This window comes from Botryllus schlosseri, chromosome 10 (genome assembly GCF_051294905.1).
Source record: "Botryllus schlosseri isolate E-star chromosome 10, Bs_hap1, whole genome shotgun sequence".
Lineage (NCBI taxonomy): Eukaryota > Metazoa > Chordata > Ascidiacea > Stolidobranchia > Styelidae > Botryllus > Botryllus schlosseri.
The window spans coordinates 26222328-26247106 of record NC_137245.1 but is presented as its reverse complement, the minus strand read 5'-3'; the positions used below and the strand labels follow the sequence as shown (position 1 = coordinate 26247106).

The 24779-nt window shown below is 39.8% G+C and overlaps 3 protein-coding genes across 4 annotated transcripts; all 3 read left to right on the top strand.

Moving 5' to 3' along the window:
- Positions 1-675: 675 nt before the first annotated feature.
- Positions 676-16537, top strand: LOC145448265 (beta-1,4-galactosyltransferase 4-like). 2 transcript variants are annotated; one of them, XM_080326625.1, is made up of 5 exons: positions 676-4199; positions 6151-6315; positions 7464-7661; positions 10268-10421; positions 12516-16537. In XM_080326625.1, exons 1-5 carry the CDS (start codon positions 3617-3619, stop codon positions 12679-12681), a joined length of 1266 nt encoding a protein of 421 aa, XP_080182751.1. In that variant the 5' UTR covers positions 676-3616; the 3' UTR covers positions 12682-16537. The 2 variants fall into 2 exon arrangements, with proteins under 2 accessions (XP_080182751.1, XP_080182750.1); XM_080326624.1 differs by having other exon boundaries at positions 679-4199; positions 7461-7661.
- Positions 16538-18587: 2050 nt separating this feature from the next.
- Positions 18588-22315, top strand: LOC145447769 (large ribosomal subunit protein uL24m-like). Its single transcript, XM_080326034.1, has one exon. The coding sequence runs from the start codon at positions 20202-20204 to the stop codon at positions 20937-20939; it is 738 nt and encodes a 245-aa protein (XP_080182160.1). The 5' UTR covers positions 18588-20201; the 3' UTR covers positions 20940-22315.
- On the top strand, positions 22244-24775 carry LOC145447759 (spastin-like). The gene has a single exon (XM_080326022.1). The coding sequence runs from the start codon at positions 22244-22246 to the stop codon at positions 23804-23806; it is 1563 nt and encodes a 520-aa protein (XP_080182148.1). The 3' UTR covers positions 23807-24775.
- The last annotated feature ends 4 nt before the right edge of the window (positions 24776-24779 follow it).

Sequence of the window (24779 nt, the reverse complement as noted above, 5' to 3'; positions counted from 1 at the left end):
CTTGATTAGATTAGGGTGAAATACGGCTTTCGTTGTGTACAAGTACAAGTTTTAAACTCTTGTCGTAATTTCGTTCCAATTTTATTTCCATGAATAGCATCAGACTTAGTATATGACTAACAAATATCTTAATGCAATATCGTGTGCTTGTGCAATGTGCATGCACTGTTCAACATAAAGCGATGCTATTTACACATAATCACAGTAATTGACGGGACAGGCGAAATATCTCTGTTCTTCCGTTCTTTGTGTTAATGCATATGAAAAATGTAGACGAGGTTCTGGTCGCGAGAATGGAAAATACAACAATTGGCATTTGTATGATCCGACTATATAAGTGGGTGTACGCATATTGTATGAATTATATATATTATGATCCATGGGCAGTGAACACACTAGTGCGTCACTTTAGTATACAACACATTGCGTATATGTGTCAGGTCAAGGCTGAGTCAAGGCTAGGGCAAGGATTGAGTTATAAAGTTTTGTTCCAGATGCTGAACTGTCATTTTTCATTGTGTCGCATGCTTAAATGTCTTGACACCGTACATTATCGCCAATGTCGTCGCAGCCACTAGCCAGGGATGGACACGGACAACTATAGAGAATACTCAGCTTTTCTAACTTATATTAGAATTATAGCTACCCAGTACAGTACACAGTAGGGATGGTGTGAACCTCTGAAAGGTTCAGGTTCGTGTGAACGCGAACCTTTTTGGAAATTTCTGTGTGAACGCGAACGTGAACCTCATGACGTCACGTGGCGTCATATTGCTAATTCCAAACCTAAATTACAGTGAAGTGATAGCCTATATTCATGTACACGATACCTAGCAATGACTCGGGCCACATAATGCCACAATTCTGAAGTACATATTGACGTCTTAGACGTCTCCAAATGTATCAACTGGGGCAATCAAATGATATAATAATCCTATAAAATCTTCCGTCGCTCTGCCAACAATTTCGACGAGGATTTGCAAGGGAATATACGCTTACGGCCAGACCGCAAAATGTATTCGGCGTCTGAGTATTGCTACGTTGATATTGACCAAAGTGTAAAACGGGTTTCTATACTTGCTACCGATATTACCCCAATAACAGGTTACGCAGCAGTAGCCAACACCCCAATCGCACGGATTTGGTTTTTATGATACAATAAACATATGAAATCAAGATTGACCCCGTACGCCTATGCTTGATTTTTTACATCAGACAACGATACATATTTCATTGATTGGTTGAAAATGCATCATTCGCTGACTACGTACATGTAGTGTTTTTCGCTCTTGATGTTGCTTGATTGCGGGTCAAGCTCACAGCAGAGAGTCACTAAATATTCACAAACGTTAATCTGGATATTTCGAGCAAACTTTTGTAACAAAGCAAGTAAATATTTTGAAATTTTCAAGGTGCATGCTCGTATAGTGTTGATTGCTTTATGCTTCTGCGCCATGCATAGAGTTGCCCGCAGTTGAAATGCAATATATTTCAACCAAAGATGTCATATAATGAAGTAAAAATTGTAACATATGAAATAGGTTCACAGTGCAGAACCTACCAAGGTTCGTTTGTGAACGTGAACCTCTAAATTTCCGAGGTTCACATACAGAACGCGAACCTAACGTTCACACCATCCCTACGTACACAGTGTTTCCATCAACTAATCAGAATTATTGAATTCGAGAAAATTTGGAAATTGAATCTAGCGCAGTTCATTCGCATATGCATAGGAATAGAATATATCTGTACACTTTTTTGCAGCAAGCTTTTGGCTCGTTTCGCAGGATACACTTCTCCTGTATTATTTTCAGGAAAACGGGAAATTAGATAAGAATTAAAATTAGAGCATAAAAACATTTCACAAAGTGGATTCGAATTTGATTTCCCCATTTGACTCCAATTATTACAGTTAGGCAAAGTGTTATGTATAGTTGGCCGTTGAAAATCGCCATCTCAGCATTCATTACAAAATCAGTCAATACCTGGCCGACACTGCGCGGCGTTTGATTCATTCATAGTGTGAATCGCGTAAAGAAGAAAACACAAAGCTAAGCGAATGGGTACTTTTGTAAATATTGAGAATCAGTTTTCAATGGTGTCGTTAAGACGTGTATGACTGGTCCATTGTTGGTTTTTTAACAAACTTATGCGAGACATGGTGCTGGGATCACTCATAATTATGGTGATATTGTGTGCAACACGTTTGATAAGCGGGCCGCATAGAAATAGAGGAGTGAATCCGTTTGGTGCTCATGGGCTTTCTGGTAGTTGCAAGACCAATCATCTCACTAACAATTGCTAACGGTTGACGAGGTCAACAATGAAACTCGATATTGAACTATACACATAACAATTAGTAATACCAGGAGACAGACTTGGACTACTAGATAATTCTGGTAGTCTTACTAGACCTGTGGTACTCAAACTGGGGGCGTGAAAGCATCTTAAGGAAAGGGGTGGGCGGAGCCGCAGTTACCTGAAACTTTTTCGCGTTCCGCGCGATTTATCTCCAGCTCATGGGTATTGCCCCGTCCATGGTCCAAATTTCATATTTGAGAATTCTGTCATCAACAGCCATAACCGCCAATGCCTTCAAACTATCCGTGGGGATTGTTAGCATTCCGATTGCTCTCTTTAATATTGGTGATATCACGATAAGGAGCGCGAAATTTTTCACTATCATAAAGGGGGGCGAGTCTAAAAAAAGTGTGAGAACCTCGTTAGACTAATTCGGGCGAAATTCCAGTAATCCTTGTGAGATGTTACTATGCTCTAGTTTTAATTCTAATCTAATTTGGATAAAACTATGTAGTTATAATGATAATTCTAGTTTAATTTGAAAAACAAACACTGTATAGTGATGATTCTAGTTCAAGTTTTCGAACTCTGCTGAATTTTTCCGGCATATCCATATTTGCATATGTTGTCCCTGCAGCCTACACGCAGACGATTTTTCAGCGGCGAATTTTTCAGGTTTTCTAAATTAGACTAAAATTATAATTATAGCTACGCAGTGGTATTTTTCAATTTACGTTAGACATACAGCTATAGCTACACAGGTTTTACCAAATTAGATTAGAATTAGAATTACTGAATTCGCGAAAACGTGAATCAAGTTCAGTTCATATTAAATCACAGTTCAATCTCCTAAGCAAGAGAATTGCAAATGCTTACAGTACAGCAAGCTTGGTTCCTTTCGCACTACTCCGTTATTGTGTAGCATTTTCAAAAAACGAGAAATTAGACTAGAATGAAAATTAGAGGATAGAAATACGTCACAAATTAGAATTAGAATTAGATTACTGACATTGTGTTCTAATTAGTCCAATTTGACAACGAGAATTGCCTATAGTTGTCCAGGTCTGACCACGCGATAGATCAAATACTTTCCAAGCGTATATCACATTCATTGTCTATGTTTGACATCCGCTTATTCATTCACTTTTATACAGCTTGGTGAAACTGGTCATCATTATTTAATGCCTATAATACGTACAACCAATGCACATAAATGCAAAAGATGCTAAAAGCGTGCATGCCATGATATAGGAAAAGGCAGCCCAGAAGAGCAAACCCAGTGGGAAACAGTCTCTGGAAGAAGCGTCGCTCCATAATGCACACGCGAAGACTCATATGTTCGCGATTGACGCAAAAACAAACTCTCTTCAAGTTGGGGATTCTCACATGCACACTTATCATATTTTACGCTTACAAGAACTCCGAATATGCTGCATACCACCGCATCCAATCTTCGGACTTTTTAGAGCTGGAGACGTTCGACGTCGAGGAAGTATTAGATGTTAAGGCGAACTGGAAAAGAACGCAACATTTTATCACCAAACCTTCCTATTCTAAGAACACCCGCAGGTGTCCTGCCAGCCCTAATAAACTGTTGGGGAATGTAAGCTCCACTAGATTAGCCGAGGGACAATCTTGGAGTCAAATCGAGGCTCAAAATCAAAATATAGTCTCCGGCGGCGCTTACGTACCTGACGAATGCATTCCAAGACATAGAGTTGCTATCATCATTCCTTTGCGTAATAGGGATCTGCATTTAAGAGTGCTGCTCGCTCACATGCACCCTATATGGCAGCGGCAGCTGATAGAGTATAAGGTGTTTGTTATTACTCAAGTAGATGGATCTGCGTTCAACAGAGCGAAGCTTTTGAATGTAGGGGTTGCCGAAGCAAAAAAAGGTGAGCATAAAGTAGGTTCTCCGAATCTCGTGTGGTCTGTGTTCTCAATATTATTTAGCCATGTAGTCTAATTTCGTGCGATCTTTCGTATGAAATAGCAATTATAGCATTATGAGCGCATGTCGCGACGCTATCAATAAAAATCCGCTTTCTACCAGACACCTAATGGTATGGAATTTGATATAGGTGAGCTCTTTTAGTCCGCCCGCGGTCAAGTTCATTGGGATATATAAACAGTGGTTCTCAACATAGCCACACTGAAACACTTGCGCTCAGCTAGACGCCTTCGCGGAACCTGAAATTTTCACCAAGTCATAAACACATCTAAGATACACTATAGATTACTGATGCACAAATTGAACTGCGCAGTGTGCACTGTGCCTCAACAGAGTGTTAAAAGAACAAAACCACCAAAACATGATATCCTACAAAACTGAAAGGTTAAAGTGAATATTCATTGCAATTTAGTGTTACTTCTGCTGTCCCCTTTCAGATACCGGTTCAGGAATGCGAGGCTCACCTTGGAAAGTGTCATCGTATTGTTCGATCGAAACGCAGCAGCGTGATACCGATTACTTAATCACAAATGAGCTTATAAATATTTGAGACAGAATTGGCATTTCAGAATCACGGTGTTTCGAATTCGAACCCCAAGGTCCTCGGTTACGTAACTGTAACAATTCGATTTCCGGTATGGCCTAATTAACAGCAACTATGATGACCAAGACGGGCGTATCATCTCACATAGTATGTGTGAGTTGAGTGCGAGTCCTAGGCCTTACATGGAACCCGTGAGACGTGCTCGGTGACGCCCTAGTGTAGTGTTCCACGGAACACCTGTTAAGAATCACGAATATAAAGTATTCCCGTGTAAATGAATCGAATAAAGTCAGAATTTGTGAGACCGACAAGTGACATTAATACGCGAAAATTCGGGAGTGGGTATTAGGGCTCTTCAAAAATGACTTTTTTCTCAAATCGTACTGGCTACTTGATAATATTGTTAAGTTACCTAATTTAAGCCTACACACAAAATATGGTTCAATTCCAGCCAGTAACCGCTTTGCTACAGGAGAAGAAGTTTCTATTTATCATATAAAAATAAATAATAAAAAATTTGAAAATTTCCTGTTCACCCCATGAAAATGTTAGGCTGTCTATAGAAACGATGCTCACCAAATTTCGTTCAATTCCAACCAGTGGAAGCGGAGTTATTGCCGTCGAAAAATTTGGATTTGAATAAAATAGTATTTACGGTGACCGATTCTTTGTTTATTTATTATAGTCGTGCTCATCGTAAATACTATTTTATTCAAATCCAAATTTTTCGACGGCAATAACTCCGCTTCCACAGGTTGGAATTGAATCAAATTTGGTGAGGATCGTTTCTATAGACAGCCTAACACTTTCATGGGGTGAACAGAAAATTTCCAAATTTTTTATTATTTATTTTTATATAATAAATATAAACTTTCTTCTCCTGTAGCAAAGCGGTTACTGGCTGGAATCGAACCAAATTTTGTGTGTAGGCTTAAATTAGGTAACCTGACAATTTTATCAAGTAGCCAGTACGATTTGAGAAAAAAAAAGTCATTTTTGAAGAGCCCTAGTGGGTATGTGTCAAGATGACATTGGACAATAGGAAACAGATGATTACTTGCGCTATTCGGGAAGCGCACATCCAATCAGTAATTCGTCTCGCACGTCGATCGCCAGTGATATTGAGTTGTTGGATTTGCGGCAATGGTATGGTGAATCCTGAATGTATCGGGGTTTTAGGCTGTCTTGAAGTATTTCCCAATTAACATTCTCAAGGCCTTGCTAGAGTAGCGATAATCCGCAATGTTACCATGGGGATTCAATGACAGGTCGCTATATCGACGTGTAAAATACTCCTGTACTGCTATGGCGCCTTATGTACTTTTTATAAAATACATGTGCCTTTTTTCAGACGGAGTTTACGATTGCTATGTGTTCCAAGACGCGGATTTGCTGTTGGAAAACGATCATTGTCTGTACACGTGTCACGACGCAAATCCGAGGCATTTGGCAATGTATATCGATAAGTATTCGTACGAAGCTCTCCAGTACAGAGTTCTGTGTTCGAAATATGAAGGTATATGAATGATATTGTTGATTTACATGTTACATGCTAATGTTATGTTATGATCTAAAACTATTGTCTGTGTATACTTATTGTATACGTTGATTGATCGAGTACAAGATGAATGGTGCTAACTTTCGGTTTTCCAGCAATCTAAACATCTATGATCAAAATTCCTTCGATTTCAACTTGCCACTGTTCACTGCATCATAGTGGCTGCAAGAAAGGAAACTTAACACAAAACTTACAGGTTACAGCAACATGACAAATTATATATATTTTGAGAGTTTTGCTTTACATGTCGAGCTATTGTGGTTGTGAGTAATAAAGTGACTCGATTAAGTCCCCGCAAAGTGCTAATGTTTGGGCTACACATGTATTTCCGTACAGGGACAGGGTCATCGATATGCGATACGGCCAGTAAATTAAATTTGTGTCCATGAGAGTTGAGACAGCCGTATAAATTAGTGATTAGTCGGTGCGAATGTGAGGCCCTTATGTGGAACACAAATAACCTCGGATCTATGGGAATTTCAGTAACGAGTCGATAAAATCCCGTGGCAATACATTTCGTTATAGTCTGATCGTTTGGAGTGACATCTCCCGAATTGCACCAAGCGTTTTCTGATTAATGACTGCCGCTGTGACGGCATCGTAATTTCGAACCATGTTTACCATTTTATTGTCACTCACCATTGTTCACTATAGGGTTGTTCCAAAAGAACTTTCTTTTTCAATTTTCGCGGTCATTTAATAAAACTGTTGGGTTGGCTAAAAAAATGTTGCACGCAAATCTGACTCAATTCCATACAGTAGAAATGAACGTATTGGAGTTTGAAATGCTATTTTCCAATCCAAAACTTTCAACTGTATAATAACTTCGGTTCTGCCGGTTGGAATTGAGCCAAAATTGTTATGTGTCGTTTTATAGGCAACTTAGCAATTTCATGGGGTTGACAGTAAAATTTAATGAAATATTTTTTAATAAATACAATTCAATCTCGAATAATTTCACTTCTACTACTTGGAATTGAGCCAAATCTGGTGTGCGACGTATTTTATGCAACCTAACAATCCCACTATTCACTTATTGGCAATGTATTCTTAATTCTTCGGTGGTCATTGACTATGAAACATCCGTGCGGACAATATGATAGAAGCGAAAGGAGCATTCAATGCATTGAAAAGCGTACTCAAAGACGAACCCGTACACGAACCTGAAATCCCCGTCGTAAAGTATGTCGGAGGTGTTGCAATGATGACAGCGGAACAGTTTGACTCAGTAAACGGGCTGTCGAATCTGTATTGGGGATGGGGAGGTGAAGACGATGACCTGTACTTCCGAATGAAGGCAAAAGGTATTTTATTCGTAATTGGAGTTCGTGAAGGACGGGTTGAAACTCAGCGCTGTCATTTAGCTTATTGGTGCAGGATGTACATTGTACAAGTACAGTGTACAGTGGGGTTGTATAAAAGTAACTTTTTTCCGCATTCCAGGGATTCACTGATTAAATTTTTAGGTCGACTAAAAAACAATACACGCCAAATTTGACTCAATTCCAACCAGTAGAAGCGACCGCAGAGCTAATTGAAATTATTGAATTTATAACAAATTTGACGCAATTTCAACCCGTAGAAGCGAAGTTATTCTAGTTTTTCATTAATAATTTGCCGGGATTTACCACCGGCAATGTCATTTTTGGAAATCCAAAACTTTCAGCTGCAATAACTTCTCTTCTACTGGACTACTGTACACTGTGCAGTGTACAGTGTCTAGGGTTGTTCAAGAAAAACTTATTTTCATTTTTTTTGCGCCTATCAACTAAAATTGTTAGGTTGGCCATAAAACGTTGCACACCAATTTTGGCTCAATTCCAACGAGTAGAAATGAAGCTATGAGAGTTGAAAAATTTTGAATTTAATATAAAAAAATAATTTGTTTTCTTGAAATTCTACTGTCCATCTACCCCATGGAATTGTCAAGTTGTTTAATAAAACGATACACAACAAATTTGGCTCAATTCCAACTGGTAAAAAACGGAGTTATCGGAGTTGAATATCTTGAATTTGAAAAAAATAAGTATTTAATGTGGGTAATCGTATAATTATTAATGAAAAACTACAATGACTTCGCTTCTACGTCAAATTTGTTTTGCAGAGTTTTTGTAGACAACTTAACAATTTCTTGGGTTAGCCTGTAAAATTCGAAAAATACTTTTTGAATTTTATCATATTAAATTCGAAATTTTTCAACTCTAATAGATTCACTTCTACTCACTAGAAATGAACCAAATTTGGTGTGCAGCGTTTTTTTTAGCTGGCGTAGTAATTTTAGCTAGTAACCGCAAAAATTTGAATCAAAAAGTTATTATTGAACGATCACTGAACAGTTTCATTTGTTTGAATATCTTTACATCCATTGCCATTGGAGATAAAATATAATAGACAGATGTGCCTGTGTGCATTGGAATCTACTTTTATCAAAATACGCCAAACTAGTTTGTGGCAACCTAAGGAGTTCGATATATTCGGAATTTCGTGCCGGTGACGTCATATTAGGTGATGCGAGTGCTGATATACAATGTTCTTTCCAATTCTCTACCAGTTGCTGATGATTACCCCTGACCAGTGTCAGTCGAAAATACTCGGGTTTATTATCCAATTGTGTATTGAAGTATCTTCAAGAATCTCTTCAAATAAAAAAGGTTGTACCTACCACCTGGACACTGGACAGATGGACACCCGTAAAAGAATATATCAATATCCCCAGTATGTGAGTCTAGTTGTCGCAAATGGAAGTTCTCCGACTCCCTACTACCATGTTGTGACATCACAAAAACTACCGATGTGTATTTACCTCTGATGACCGCGATACCGATATTTCTTTCAAAGTGTGATATCAACTTTATATTGTCGGCGAATCGATAATAACTAATCGGTTGGTTCTAGCTGTGGGTAGGCCTATATCCAAGTTTGCCAAATACGATTTCATATGTCTTCATTCCAGGGTTGTAATGACTCGAGTCATGACTCGATCCGAGTCCGACTCGAGTCATGGTATTTTGGCGACTTGACTGGACTCGAGTCATTTTTTTGAATGCGTAAAATGACTCGACTCGAACCAAGTCATATAACTTGAAACTAGGACGTCAAAGACAGACATTTCATTGTAAAATCGAAGAATAATAAAGTCCCCACATTATTGGTATTTCGTCTATCAGTCCTGATACTTGGAAAATAGGGCAAGAAACTGTTAGGAATGAGGAAAATTACGATATTATGAATGCGCGAGCTATTCTCTATCACTGGAGCAGAGTTGAAAAAAATGGATTGCACCGGATTGAACTGAAAATTGAACAGTGAACATAAGGACTTGGGTTGCGAGATATCGTAGTGGTATAATCCACAGCTACAACACCAATAGGTTGTGGGTTCAAGTTCGACTCTGGAATTCCTACCCAAGTGTTCGAGGTATATCTAGGCTTCTTCTCGCCATGTCATCCGCGTAAGCGGTGTCTCACAAAAAGCCTAGAAGTAAGCCGTGCTGCAAGTCGGCAGATACGGAATCAAAAATAAGGAATCGGCCTGGTGTAAATGACCACTGACCATAGTAGTCGACAAACACCATGAATACCACAAACAACAATGACTTGGATTCGGACTCGAGTCACAACACTGTGACTCGGACTCGACCCTCTAGTCTACTCACTGACTTGGACTCGGGTGACTCGACTTGACTCGAGTCATACAGGGATATCTAGTTCTAGATATCCCTGGAGTCATAACTATAAAAGTGAGATTTACTTGTGACTCGTAACCTTGTGACTTGGTTACAACCCTGCAGTTCATTCCGTCCGAGGGGTGTGGGACATAACGTAGGCCAAAGTGCGGTCACTTGCGGCCAGCACCAAAGAAGCACCGATCACTTAAAATCCGTCAATTACCAATTGAAATTATTTCTCAGGGTTTGCAATCGATAATCCGTACGGTAAGAACTGCTCCTATCGCACGATACGCCCCGAACATACTGCGATGGAAAATGGTGAAAACAAAGCTCGGCATTTCTTTCTGAGATACGCCACCGCGCGTATGAACAAGGAAGGATTCAATACGCTAAGGTGACTTTTTTTGCTATTGTAGTGTGTATTGTAATTGTATGGTATAACTACCTACAAAATCTGGTAAAGCGGTATTTGCAAAATCGATAAACTAAATGTATTATTGTTCGGTTAGTTACAGCTAGGGTTGAATTTAAAACAAATGGCGTTTTAAAATACTTTGTTTTAAACACGTTTTAAAAAATGCCTTTAACAAAACAAAATTATGTTTGTTTTCAAACGTTGTTTATTATATCACAATTGTCTAATTACTTTCGAAAATAAAACATGTACTTTGAGCCTGCGGATGAGTTGCATCTGATATATATAGTCGACGTACACGTTGAGTGGCTACAACCGTCGAAATCGTTGTCGGTACAACAGTTATAGCATAGATCATTGGTATGGAATGGGTTTTCTGCACAACGATGTAGTCCAGTTAAAGATAACGCTGACTCGCCGCTGTAAGTAGCTCGGTTCGGTTTATTAGCAATTTTTATCAGTTCAATACTCCACAAATATTGCGATATAATGAAAAGATAGGAAGGTGTCGAAACGACTCGGAGCAGTCGTTGAAATCAGACACCTATTTGACCTAGGCGATGCAAAGAGGAGGCATGCACACTTGCACAGTGCACACTGAATGAAAAGTAAAAGAATATAGTACAGAAAAGCAAGCGACAAAATATGGGTGGCCAAGGTGGGTATCTGATTCCATAGACTACTCCAAGTCGCTTCTACATCGTCCTGTCTTTCCATTGTATCGCATTTTTGTTGTGTATTGAACTGATAAAAATTGCTAATAAACCAATGATGATGATGACGATATTACGGTAGGCGAGATCGGTAGGTCAGATCGTCTTCCAGTAATCTTGAGGGCGGACTAGTATCAGGTTACCATATTTTTGCGGCACAAATTCCTTAGGCTCTTTAGCGTCCCCTAGCGGATTTCAAAATGACGTCACATTAGCAATGCTTTGTCTATCGACTAGACGTGGTCCCGATCCGGTTCAGGAGTATGTGGTTGTCTGTTGTAAGCTGTAATCAGGGCCGAAGCCACATTTTTTCAGCCCCTACCGTTTAAATACACACTGATCTTGGGCCCACCTCAGGGTAATTGATGCAAAAGACCCGACGAAAGAAAGCACTCACGAGGAATGGAAATAACCAGTAGAAAGGGCCTCGGCTTCAAAAGAGATCAACATCAAAAAGAACTGTGACATCGGGCAGTCTAGGCCGCGGTGGATGTTAGAGTAAAGGATCGCTACTGATGCGTGACGTTCGACATCGTCCTATCTTTTCATGACATCGCATATTGCGTCTTATCGCATTGTACATTGTGCGTGGCTTGTTCAGATGAAAAATACAACCCAACGATAACTTCTTGGGGCTTACTTTATGCATCTGGTCGTTAAATGATTTGAATGAATTATGTCAATAATATTGGTTCTTCCATATATTACTATATAATTTTGATCTCTCTCCGCCCACATGATCAGAGTTAGCGGTATGGCTGGTGGAGGATGATGACTTCGAAAATGCAAGGAGCGTAATTGTATATCGTTAAGTCATATTCAAGTCACACCGCTAAGAATATTTATCAGCCTAATGCCGGTGCGCACTGCACCACTGGGCTATATAAACACTGCATATCCGGTGTTTTCCGACCTTTTATGATCGCGACTCCTTTTCCAATTTAAAAAATGTTCCGGGGGCCCAGCTCAAAATTTGATGAGCTGATTACTAGTTAGGGGTCGGCACATTGGCCCAGACTTACTTACGACTTATTTTGAAAACTGATTACGTTCAAAATCTTCGCGAATCCTAGAATAGAGTAAAACTACCCTCAGGTTTAGAACCACTATCTTTGAATAGAGCATCCAAACGGCCTAAACCGCGAGTTAAGTAGCCCTGATGTAATATTTTTCACCCATTGAAATAATTGATCAAGCTATGATATTTCTGTGCCCTTCTTCTTAAGATATATCGAACTGCGATCCAGCTATTCATAGGCCTGTGGTAAATAAGCTGAGCCAGTTGTGTTACCATCACAATGGCCACGGACAGGCTTATAAAATTGGTGCTACATTTAATTAGTATCTTTCTTCTTTTCAGGTATTCGCTATTAGCGTACGAAGAACGGCCTCTGTACACGAATATCACCGTCGACGTGGGTCGCCAATCTAATGAAATGGTCGAATATTTTTCTCGGAGTTCCCAAGAATCAATTTGTTCAACAAAAATGCGCTGGGATAAAAAGTGGTGGGACTCCAGCGACTAAACAGTTACCATCGCAACTGTTCTCTGGAGATTCATGGCTCGATTGTATCACACCATATATCACACTGGTCAACAGAATGAAAAAATTGGCAGAACATCTAGAAGCCGTTTCTGGGGTTTTCAATGTTGCTGATTACGAATATCACATTAGTTTTGCCAGATTGGCTCTAGAAAAGAAGATATTTATGCCCCTAAAAAAGCTTAAAATCACTGTATTTACCCTTGAATATTTCATTGGGTAGAAAGTAAATCTTAGATTTTTCTACTTTTATACTGCGCAAAATAGATAATTAAGTGTCGTTCTCAGTTATTCCATTAATATTACCATGACCTGGTGCGAGAACTTTGTTTGTTAAAAAAGCAGTTTGTCAAGCCGAAAAATTGTACTTTTGCACAATGGGGGTATATTTTCTCCTGTACCAATTGGTCATTCGACCAAGATGAAAGAGGAGCATAAAGCTATCAAGTTTGTCCCTGGAAAGCTTAACCAAAATACTCATATGCGTTTCATCTCTTTTCACTTGTAAATGGATAATTTTTCGTAAAGCCCACAAAGTGGGTATACGTAGTGCAGTGGTCGGGAACCTATGGCCCGCGAGCCATGGCTCTTTTGGGTACAAGATATGGCTCTTTGCCGAATATTTATTTTTGTACTCAATTGATCAATATTACATCGACTTGTTGGTAAATTTTCATCACGGCCAATATATTTATTCTCATGACAGTATAAACATGTCTTTGAGAGCTAAAGACAATGCTGTATTCAGGTCTAGGGGCTCGGAACCCCTCTTTTGAAAATGATCAAATTTATGTAGCTGTCACGCCGGCGGTCAAGGTCTCTCGCGAATTCTATGTACCCGACTCGAAATCTTGAATTGTGTGATGCGTTGATTAATCAAAGAGCATAGCAGACATGGCGACGCCAATTTCAAAACGCAGTTTTCAAATACAAATTGTCTTGCTGATCTACGGCGCGAAATGAACTGTTGTGGATGTGACATTCACAATTACACTCGAATTACAAACAACGCCATAGCTATCCCCACGTTCTTGATTGGTAAGTATAGCTCTGTGTAGTGTCGGCGATAAAATGTATGGGTGTATCGCAACGTTATGTTACCGCCGAATACTTTGTGAATTCAGAAGTCGATAAGTATTCAGATTTTCTGAATCAGTGTGACAGTCACATTCGATTAGTATCAGTTATAATAAATTCTAAGCTACGGTGATATACGATGAATTCGGTTATCAATGGTGAGGTTGGCCTGTCTGTGCCTTACCTCTCGTTTCGAGCTATATTTTCGAACAATAAATACCAGTTTTTACAGAGAAAATATGGCGCACACGAGGAATCTCATGTATAGTGAGTTCGAATTAGTGCTACCATGATGTCACGAATTTTCAATTGTGACGTAACAGTTGATTGTCATGTATGGCTCTCTGGGAATTGAGATGGAAAAAATAGGGCCAATATGGCTCTTCAGACAAAAAAGGTTCCCGACCACTGACCTAGTGTCCATATCAAACGAGAAGCTTAAATCTGGAATCTTCATTGAATCTCAGATTCGAATTACAATTTCATATTAAGAAAGGTGCTCACTGCATGAAATCCCTTCGAGGATGTAGTAAATGAAACTTTTTGGAAGCACCCAACTACATACGGTTGGTCCGAGAATTGGTATCTGCATATGGAAACCTTTGGAGCAAACATGAGCATTGAATCTCACTCGTGTTCAGTCATCTTGATATATTTTCTGATAATATTGCTGATTAGAGGGAAGAGAAAGGGGAAAGGTTCCACCAATACATCAAAACAACAAAAGAAAGATATCAGTGCAGATGCGACGAACATATTGTAGCAGACTATTGCTGGAACCTTTCGAAAAACTGCACTAAATTGCTTATAACCGAAAATAGTACAAGAATCAATTTTGCTTTAAGATAATTTATTATAATACTATATTCCAACTGATTATTTTGAATTTAAAATAGGTGGTTGACATAAACTGATTCAATCAATGCAACCTTATTTGAATATTTCGGTAAAGTTTATTTATGTACTGTACATGATAACCGTGAAAGTCTCGAATTATGATAAATCTGATACCCCGAAATATAATTATGTTGATGTATTTTGATTCAGAACAATCCTCAGCGTGTCAAAATAACAAGTAGATTGAATTTCTGGACTTTATAGTACGACTGAGCCGATGTTTTATCCAGCCCATACAGTGAAAAGATGAGATTTTAGTCAATTCAGCCCCATGGATTATCTCCAAAAATAGAGACAATTTGAAAAAACTAGGGTCATATTCGGAATCAGTGCCCTTCAGAATACGCAAAACCACTCTTACTCTGTCTGCCTAAAAATATGTGTTGACCAGTGTATTCTATTTCAGTGACAATCGAGTCGGAATTACTGTATACAGCAAACATTGTACTAGTGAACTTTTGTTCAGTATCTACGCAAGGAGTCGGCAACCCCTGACACGCGTGTCACTATAGCCCGGGAGATGATTTTCAATGACACACCAAATGATTTGACACACAGGATGTATTATAACCATGGGAGCCAATCTCAGCTACGATTTTGGTAGCAAGCCGATATGAATAAATCAAATCGTACATTAAAAATACTATGGAGGATAGCCTAAATTCCAATAACATTAACCCGATTGAATGAATGAATGTCATGTTTTATAGAGTTGGCAGATGTACATTGCCCAACTTGTCGGCATCTTTCATACACGCGCGTAAAATGCATAATATAATATACAAATATTAAAAATGCATTTCTTTGGGTGTGTGAGGCTCGGAGTCGCGAAATGTTGATAAAAGTAAGATTTGGGCCGTAGACTACTTTAAACAGGTTTAGTACCACTGGTTATACGTTACATAGGCTTACAATATTTTGGAAATCTAAAAAGAGGACACTTTCTCAGAAACTTCAGACTTGCAAAACCGGAGAAGAATTCTCAAAAACCGGTGAATTTTTCCCACATTGCGAGGTGGAAGACTAAAAAAAAAGGGTCTTCTTTTCGCTCAGAGCTAAAATCACCGTAATACCCGCTGGAGCGTCACTTCTGTGCTAATTTGCGGCATATCGCTCACCATTTGCTCTAAATCTGACCAAAATTTTCAAAAAAGAGGACAAAAGGGCGTCCTCCGAGGACACTTTCAAAAAAGTCAAAAAAGAGGACAAATCCTCTTAAAAGAGGACGTATGGTAAGCCTAACGTTACACCTCACCACACAGGTTTTTACTTCCGCTGGGCTAACTTTATATAGGGCCTATATGATCACGGCGAAGGCAGCTACGCATGAGGAAGGGCGTCAGCCCAACATGATTCTGAGACTCCGGTTGATTTCAAAATGAGTTTGATAGTTCACCATTATGTTTGATTAAGGCGTTCTCACTGCGACTTTCCTGTTGGATGGTAAGGCGTAGTGAAGCTAGTTGCAACCCCGCGAGAATGTAAATAATCCTTGACTTCCTTGGACACGATAGCGGTGCCTCGGTCACAGCGAATAGTGTCGACAAACACGAAACGACGGTTAGCGCGGAAGTGTTGCGACATGGAAAGGCGAACGGAAAACGCGTATATTCGTCTATGAAAACGAACATGAAAGGGGATTTGTTAGATTTCAAAGGCCCTTTCAAGTCTACGTTGATTCTTTCCCAAGGTTTCGTTGCGTTCACAAGCACTTGCGGATTGCATTTGTAAAAATTTGGCTTGATTTGAGCACAAATGCGGCAACGAGCGCTTTCTACATTGTGTGTGTGTGTCTTGGACAGATGAAAATCTAATCTGACGATTATTGATTATATATTGTTGAGTCTCGAGCGCTGACGAAGAATGTAGTTGGAGCGTATAGTGTAACAGTGAGCTGTTTTACCGAACTCAATGGCACCATGTAACAGTGCGGCTGTGTCGTGCTGGAGCAGTGATAGCGGAACGACTTGCTTGTAGCTTGCTGTCTTTGGCGTTGGCGACTTCTTAACTCACAGTACACTCGGTATGGATATATTGCAGTAAAAGAGACGTGCGTCAGGTAGCGTAGTAAAAATGAGTCTCCACACGTGCGAAAGAGGCCGGCGCTTATACCCGAGCAAAGCGGGGAAAAAAGGTATAGACTTGCGCAATGCGCGGCAAGACAGCGACGCCCTCGCAGTGTGCAATCGGTGATTAACTCGCGTAATAAGTAAAAGGATCATAATGGTAATTAGGCCATACGAGACAGAGGATTACGATCCGGAACATTGTGCAATCGCGTGTGGGTCACATGGAAAATACAGCACAACGAGCAAAGTAAGTAGTAATCGTAACAGATACCTGGCGTTGTCTAGGGACGTTACGTTAAGGACCAGCGGTCTGCTAGTCACCTCAAAACAATTGTTTCGTCTAAAATACTACGAGAGTCGCGGGCAGACGGCCAATGACGTCACCATCAGTACGCTACGGCGCAAGATATGGTTATAGCTCAGTGGGTTGCAATGACTCGAGTCATGACTCTTCTCGAGTCGCGATTTTTGGTGACTCGATTGATCGAGTCAATTTATGTATGACTCGGAACAAGTCATATGACTCGAGACTGGGTCTACCAAGACAGGCATTTCATTGTAATTTTGAACAATAGTAAAGTTCTCACACTATAATTATTTCGTCTACTGGTAGGCTACTTGAAAATGCTACCATAGACATAACATAACATAACATCGGGGTATGATTTTTATCTGAACAAGTTACACACAATGTACAATGCGATAAGACACAATGCGATATCATGAACAGATAGGAGGATGTCGAACGACACGCATCAGTAGCGATCCTTTACTGTAACATCCACCTCGACCTAGAGTGCCCGATGTCACAGTTCTTTTCGATGTTGATCTTTTTTTGAAGCCGCAGCCCTTTCTACTAGTTCTTTCCATTCCTTGTGAGTGCTTTCTTTCGTCTGGCAGCGTCGTAAAAAGTATGTTTCACATGACATTAACATTACTGAACAGTAATAACAATGACTTGGACTCGGACCCGAGTCAAAACACTATCACTCGGAGTCGACACTCTGCTCGACTTGACTCGACTTGACTCGGTGGTGAATTGAAATTACTCTACAATAGTGAGATTGACTTGTGACTCGGAACCTGAGTTGGTTGCAACCCTGGTGAAAGGATATATTGTTCAGAATGACACTATTTTGCAGACATTGTGAAATTTTTTTGGGAGGGGTCGGGGTGGTAGCGGGTTCCAGTGCCCTAATCAAATTTTTTGGTTTCGAGTCCATCGTTTTGGTTTCGAGACCATCGACCAGTTTTAACAAATTTTGAGCTGAGCTCGCCAGATTTATGATTTCGCTGGTATTTATAGATAATATGCCAGTTTGCAACCCTGAGGCAAGTCCCGGTGGGGTACATTCCTTATGACGCTTGTCGCTTGTTTTTTCTCTATACTATGTTCTTTTACTTTTTATTCAATGTGTATGCCTCCTCTTTACATCACCTAGGCCAAATTGGGTGTCTGATTCCAAAAACTACTCCAAGTCGTTTCGACACCCTCCTATCTCTTCATTGTATCGCAATTTTGTGGTGTATTGAACTGATAAAAATTGCTAATAACCCGAACCGAACGTATGCCTATACGCCCATATATGATCGTGTCTCTTGTTGTTTTATTATAGACAATGATATATGTATAAGATTAAGATAATATGTTGTATTTATAGAAATATAGAAATCTCGTGATTAATGAACTGTGTTGTAACTTGTCTGGTCAGTGGTCATGTGACAACGCAACAATAATAACACGATGCGGAGAGTGTCGTCCACGACTTTTTTGGTCCCGCGGCGTAAACTCGATCCTGTGCCCTGCGGATTATATTAGAGGTAGAGCAGAGCGCTTGAGCAGAGTGGTTGATTTTCTCATATAGGAAATAGCCGAAAAGATACGCCATGGTACAAAGACTGCGTTATCGCCGGCGCACTCCTTACAACACAACATCAAACCGTAGGCGGATATCGAAGACTCCAGGTGGTCGTCTAGTATATCTTCGTACTAATAAGGTTGGTTTGGTACCATCCCAAAATGTGCCGTGACAAAAAAGAAGCTGTTTGGAATCAAACCAGGCAGACCAAAACAACTTATGTCAAGATGTAAACGTATCAAGACCGTCTCAAGAACGTACGGTGGTGTCTTATGCTCGTCGGCGTTAAGAAATCGTATTGTGCGTGCATTCCTTGTGGAGGAGCAAAAGATCGTTGTTCGAGTGCTAAAAGCTCAGCAGCAAAAGAAGTAAACCCGATCACATCTATTTGCAACAATGCACCATTAAAAGTACTATTACAGTGTGGAAAAAGAAAAAAAAAAAGAAAAAAAATCCTGCAATATCGCTCTGGGCGATCTGGCACTAACAGTATAGTATAATTCTTCAGGAAGCTTCACGCGATTTAGGATTTAGTAGGTCACCTCGTCACCAATGTGCAGAGTTGCTGTCAATGTGTTCGGTATGGCTATATAGAACTAACGTAAACCGATGTCAATCCGGCTCACTTGAAGAATTGGCGGTATTTGTAAATTACTGAAACACTGCACTTCCGTTTGAGGTTTGACCACGCCACTTGCTCCCCCAGCCCCCAAATACCTATGCCTATATGTGACGTATGTCCGTTGTCCACTGGCGCCAGTGTATATTGTATGCATGTAGTATTTATGAATGAACTTGAACTTGTACTAAATAATGAATGTTTTAACGCTCTTGAGCTACTATATTAAATTGGAAATTGCAATGACCTGATTTGTTTCGGTTCAATTTCCAATTTTCCATGATGCTGTCATTGCTGTGTGTATTATTCTTTTATATTTTTCCTACATGTGTGTTGATTAATAGGAATTTCTAAGGGTGAGGACTTCTGTATCTGTTGTAAGATGTTCTTGGCTTTGATAACTCAATTATTTTGAGTTACACACAACTAGCCTATACCTTGCTTATCCAGGCCTACCATGTTTTCCTGCACTCAAAATGAGGACATTTGCCTCGCGTAAAATGAAAGTTGTAGAATTGTTGTGTTTGAGTTTGATGATGTTTTGCATTTACATTGAAGGCAAAAGTTACAAGAATAGACAGAAAAATAACAAATCAAATCTATTCTTGAGATTCAACCTATGAATACTTTGCGGTGGTAGTGCTGATCTGCTGAATGCTGATATAGGGCAATTTGCTGCAAAACCTTGTTTAAACCATCAATTTAAGCATGTTCCATACCAATTAAAATTATAGTAATTTTTGGAAATAAATGCAACGAATCAATTAGAATCTTGTCAAAAGTGAAAGCCAAAAAAGTACATTTTGGCATTTTTGAGTGTCCATAGCACTGATCTTGAGAAAAGAGGAGATATTGTAGGCCTAGCATATATCTATGTAGTCTATTTCATGTAATTCAATTTTTATTATGTTATGTTATTGAGGTTGACGGTAAAAATTCTCTCTCCGTCACTATAAGCGCTAATCTTTTCCAGTTTCAGCCATGGTTAGGCTTACTCTAGCGCTTCTCAGACGAGGGCATTTCGTTGCACGTGACGCCGACCCAATCTCATACAAACATTTCAAATTTGGCCCCATGAAATGGAGGGATTATAAAGCACCTTACGTTGAACCACCTTACTGGTACAAATGGTCTGTTGATCAATCTCCGTACTCACCCATGGAACAACGCAGAATTCGTGCAAGAGAGGATATCGGATGGTACAAGAATAATTTTGATAAGATAAAGATCACTCCGCCGGATAAATGGCTTTTTAAAATCGGAGATACTGTCCAAATTCTTGAAGGAAAGGATAAGGGTAAAACTGGCCAAGTTGTGAGGATAATACCGCAAAGAAACTGGGTTGTTGTCGGAGGCAGAAACTGCAAATACTTATCTCAAAACAATGAAGTGAATGCGCAAGAGCAACCTTTGGAACATGACCAGATATCATTACTGGACCCTGTTGATCAGACACCAACGGATATAATATTCCGGTCAGATAAGAACGGAAACAGAGTTAGGATATCATTGAAATCTGGCCATATCATTGAAGATCCCCCAGAGGTACTGCATGACTATACTCCCATCAAATCATATATCGAGGAAGACAAAGATACCCGACCTGATGCCGCGATGGCAAGGACTTTTGCACCGTCTATGAAATCGCAGGAGGAAGAATTGAAAAGTATTTATAAGATTAGCGATGATAATGAACCGAGGAAATTTTACTGGTACTGAAGCATATTCAAATGTTTTGTTGCTTGCCTGAACAAGATGCTTCAGGGTTATCGCGCGAACTGCATTGTTGAACTATCGAATGTAAACATGGAATGACAACGACTGATTTTGCAGATTTGTTCCGCTTTGCTGAGGCTGTATTCACAATTGTTTGCGGCTGCGACTGTAGGATTTCTTGCAATCCAAAAGTTATCTTCCAGACCGCAGAATTTCCTGAATCTGGTCTTGATCGAAAGCTACTGTCGCTCCGGATCCGAAAAAATAAATTAGAATACGATCAGTCATTAAACCGCCCGGAATTCGCCCTCCAAGCCTGAAATATCAGCATTGTCCGAACAATCGGAGAGCCGCAACGGGTCATTGTTATGGTCATTGTTTTGCGGTCATATGATTGTTCTGAACAATGCAGATTTTAGATGTTGAGGATGATTTTTCATCAAAGTACGGAGCCTGACGGTATTTCAATTTACATTTTCGGAATCAGTGCGGCAGTAGCTTTCGATCAAGACCAGATTCAGTAAATTCTGCGCTCTGGAAGATAACTTTTGGATTACAAGAAATCCTACCAGCCAAGTCCAAGATGAAACTTGCCGGATTCCTGTCTGATTAGAATCCAAAATCTTGATCCTATACACCTATACTGAATACATAAGCCTACCTTACTTTAGTATACAATTGTATAATATATTCATATCGAAATGAACTCGGCTATTTCCGGCTGACACTCGTCAGGGGTGTTATTTGGTGATACGATTGTTGATATGCAATGTTCTCTTTGATTCTCTATCAGTTGCTTACGATTACCACTGACGAGTGTCAACCGAAAATATTCGGGTTTATTCCAATATGATAGGGTTACCATATTTCGGAAATGTGAAAAGAGGACACTATCAGAATTTTCAGACTGGCAAAACCGGTGGAAAATCCTGAAAAAATGGTAAATTTTTCTCACTTCGTGGTCGGTTGACTAAAAAAAAAGGTCATAAGATCATCTTTCTCGCTCAGCGCCCAAAATACAGTTTTTTCCCTTCGCATTCTCAGGTGGTTGACTAAAAAAAAGGTCATCTCGGGCTCAGCTCACGAAATACCCGCCTGAGCGTTACTTCGGTGCTGATTTACTGTATCGCAGTCGATTTTGGACGTAAACTTGACCAAAATTTTCAAAAAATGAGGACGAAATCTCAAAAGTGAGGTTAAACAGGCGTCCTCCAAGCACGCTCTCAAAAAAGTCAAAAAAGAGGACAAATCCTCTTAAAAGAAGACGTATGGTAACCCTACAATATGATATTGTATTCAATTGAACAATGAAGTTCTGTGCCTCTAAGCATCACTTCAAATACGTTGCGTTAGCGATTTCAAATCATTTCACTTCTCAGGACTTAGTGTATAAATTCTGGTACACACAAGTAACTAATATGGCTATGACCGGACTCGAGCGAGTGAAAAAGCACCACGCTCTCGCTTTCGGTCACATCTCCAAAGCCCTGGAAATTGACGAAAACCCTAATGGCGATAAAGAGCAAGCCGTACAATGGTACTTGCAAGGAATCAGCGAACTCGAGCACGGACTTCTTGAAAAATGTTTAGGAGCATCGGAAGACGATAAAAAGAAAGCCGTCAGGATACAAAATAAAATGAAAAATACTCTATCGATGGCCCGGGAGAGGTTAGATAAGTTGTTTTTGAGTGACGATGAGGATAGCAGCAGCAGCCCATCCACATCACACCCTAAGGGGCGAAATGGTAGTACTATCACCCCAACTTCAAGTCGAGTACAACCAAAATGTGACGTAACCCCAAAATACACTGTCAGAAAGAAGTCAGCAAAAGTCGAGGAACGAAAGCCTTGGAATCACGGTGCTGGCCGACCCACACCACCCCGTCCTACATCAGCTCCGAATAACGCCTCTAAAACTAACGGCGGAGGTGTAAGCTCAACCACACGTTCGAGAATTAACTTAAAAGGTGTATCGAAAGATATGGTTAACAAGATTTTAGATGATTTAATCGAGCCTGGGTCTCACAACATAACTCTGTCTGACGTAGCGGGGCAGGATGTCGCAAAACAAGCTTTAAGAGAGATAGTGATATTGCCTGCGTTGCGGCCTGATTTTTTCACGGGGCTACGCACTCCTGCAAGGGGCCTGCTGTTGTTTGGACCTCCTGGAACCGGGAAGACTTTACTTGCGAAAGCAGTCGCGGCTGAAGCCAAATCTAATTTCTTCAACATCAGCGCGTCTTCGCTGACTTCAAAATGGGTTGGCGACGGAGAAAAAATGGTTAAAGCCTTGTTCGCTGTCGCGAAAGAAGTACAACCTACTGTTATATTCATCGATGAGATTGACTCTCTGCTTTGTGAACGTAAAGAAGGTGAATCCGACGCTATGCGCAGACTCAAAACCGAATTCATGATGAGATTTGACGGCATGGACTCTAATGCGGAAGACAGGATACTTGTAATGGGTGCCACTAATCGTCCACAAGAGCTAGATGACGCAGTGTTGCGCCGTTTTCCAAAGAGGGTTTACGTAGGCTTGCCTGATGCGAATTCAAGATTTGAATTACTGACAATGCTATTGAAAAAGCAACACTCTCCTTTGAGTAAATCGGAAATCATGAAACTAGCTCAACAGACTGAACTCTATTCCGGTTCCGATTTGACAGAGCTGGCGAAAGACGCAGCCCTCGGTCCCGTCAGGGAGATGACAAACGATCAGATTTCTTCGATCGATATTGGGCAATTGAGACCGATCAAATACAAAGATTTTGTCCAATCTTTGCGTAAAATTCGGCCGAGCGTTTCGACAAAGTTGCTGAAAATATACGACGATTGGAACTCGAAATTCGGGGATAATTCGGCGTTATGACAAAAATCTAAAAAGGACGTTGTCGCTTTTTTACATTCCGTTTCTTGTAATGGAAAAAGGATACTTGTTTCGATGTTGATAGTGTCACTAGCTTATATTATTGTGATACTTTCAAACGCATGAATGTTCCAGTAAACTTGTTTTTGATGTGTGTATTTTTGACAAAATTACTGTATATTTACGAAGATTGTAATTCTAAATCCATGGATGTTTCAGCGTTATGACAAAGAATTAAACAATCAAATTAATGCTACGCTAATTTATCATCCACTTCCATTTGTTTCCACATTGATAGAATCCCTCGCACATATATTCCTGTCAGCTTGTTTCTGATTCGTATCTTTTCTGTATATTAACTACCTGCCCTGTCTTATAATTTGAGTATGATGTCCTTTTCGTCGGATTAGCCTACATTGAATCGTACACCAAACATGGAGATCTCAGTTAAACCACCGAAAAGTGTTCAGTATTCTCGTTGTTGATTTCTGCAATCTTTTTCACTTGGTTTGAAATACTTGATTAGAAGTAGCAGTGAATCTTCTGTTTATTACATTTTACCGTTCCTGAAAATTTCGTGCTGTTAACTGATTGCGTTCCCGTACTGCAAATTATCACATAAAAGATTCACATCAACCCTCTATAATTGTTCCAATCCCTAAATTTCCTGTGCAAGAGTTGAAAATTATGAAATATTCGGTATCCTAGAAACATTTGAGTCGAAATAACTCATCTACTTTTCACATTTCCATGCACATTGAAAGATTAGCCTGCAATCTCGGCCGGGAACTGTGATTATTATGTGATTGAACTATTTCATGTTTACTAATTTTGACTGTAAATGTTTTATCTCTACTACCTAATCAGAGATGACTGTAAATTACTGAACTAACCGTATAAATGATACTTTATGAAAGATTGAGTTTTCTTGATATTTGCGATGACCTTTTTTGCTTTGTTTTAAAATTTAGATTTG

Excerpts from the sequence above, each read along its gene's own strand:
- LOC145448265 (XM_080326624.1), top strand. The coding sequence starts at position 3,617 with ATGCACACGCGAAGACTCATATGTTCGCGATTGACGCAAAAACAAACT. Across the intron at positions 6,316-7,460 it reads TCTGTGTTCGAAATATGAAG|AAGCGAAAGGAGCATTCAAT; the intron begins GTATATGAATGA and ends ACAATATGATAG. Across the intron at positions 10,422-12,515 it reads GAAGGATTCAATACGCTAAG|GTATTCGCTATTAGCGTACG; the intron begins GTGACTTTTTTT and ends TCTTCTTTTCAG.
- LOC145447769 (XM_080326034.1), top strand. The coding sequence starts at position 20,202 with ATGGTTAGGCTTACTCTAGCGCTTCTCAGACGAGGGCATTTCGTTGCA.
- LOC145447759 (XM_080326022.1), top strand. The coding sequence starts at position 22,244 with ATGAAGTTCTGTGCCTCTAAGCATCACTTCAAATACGTTGCGTTAGCG.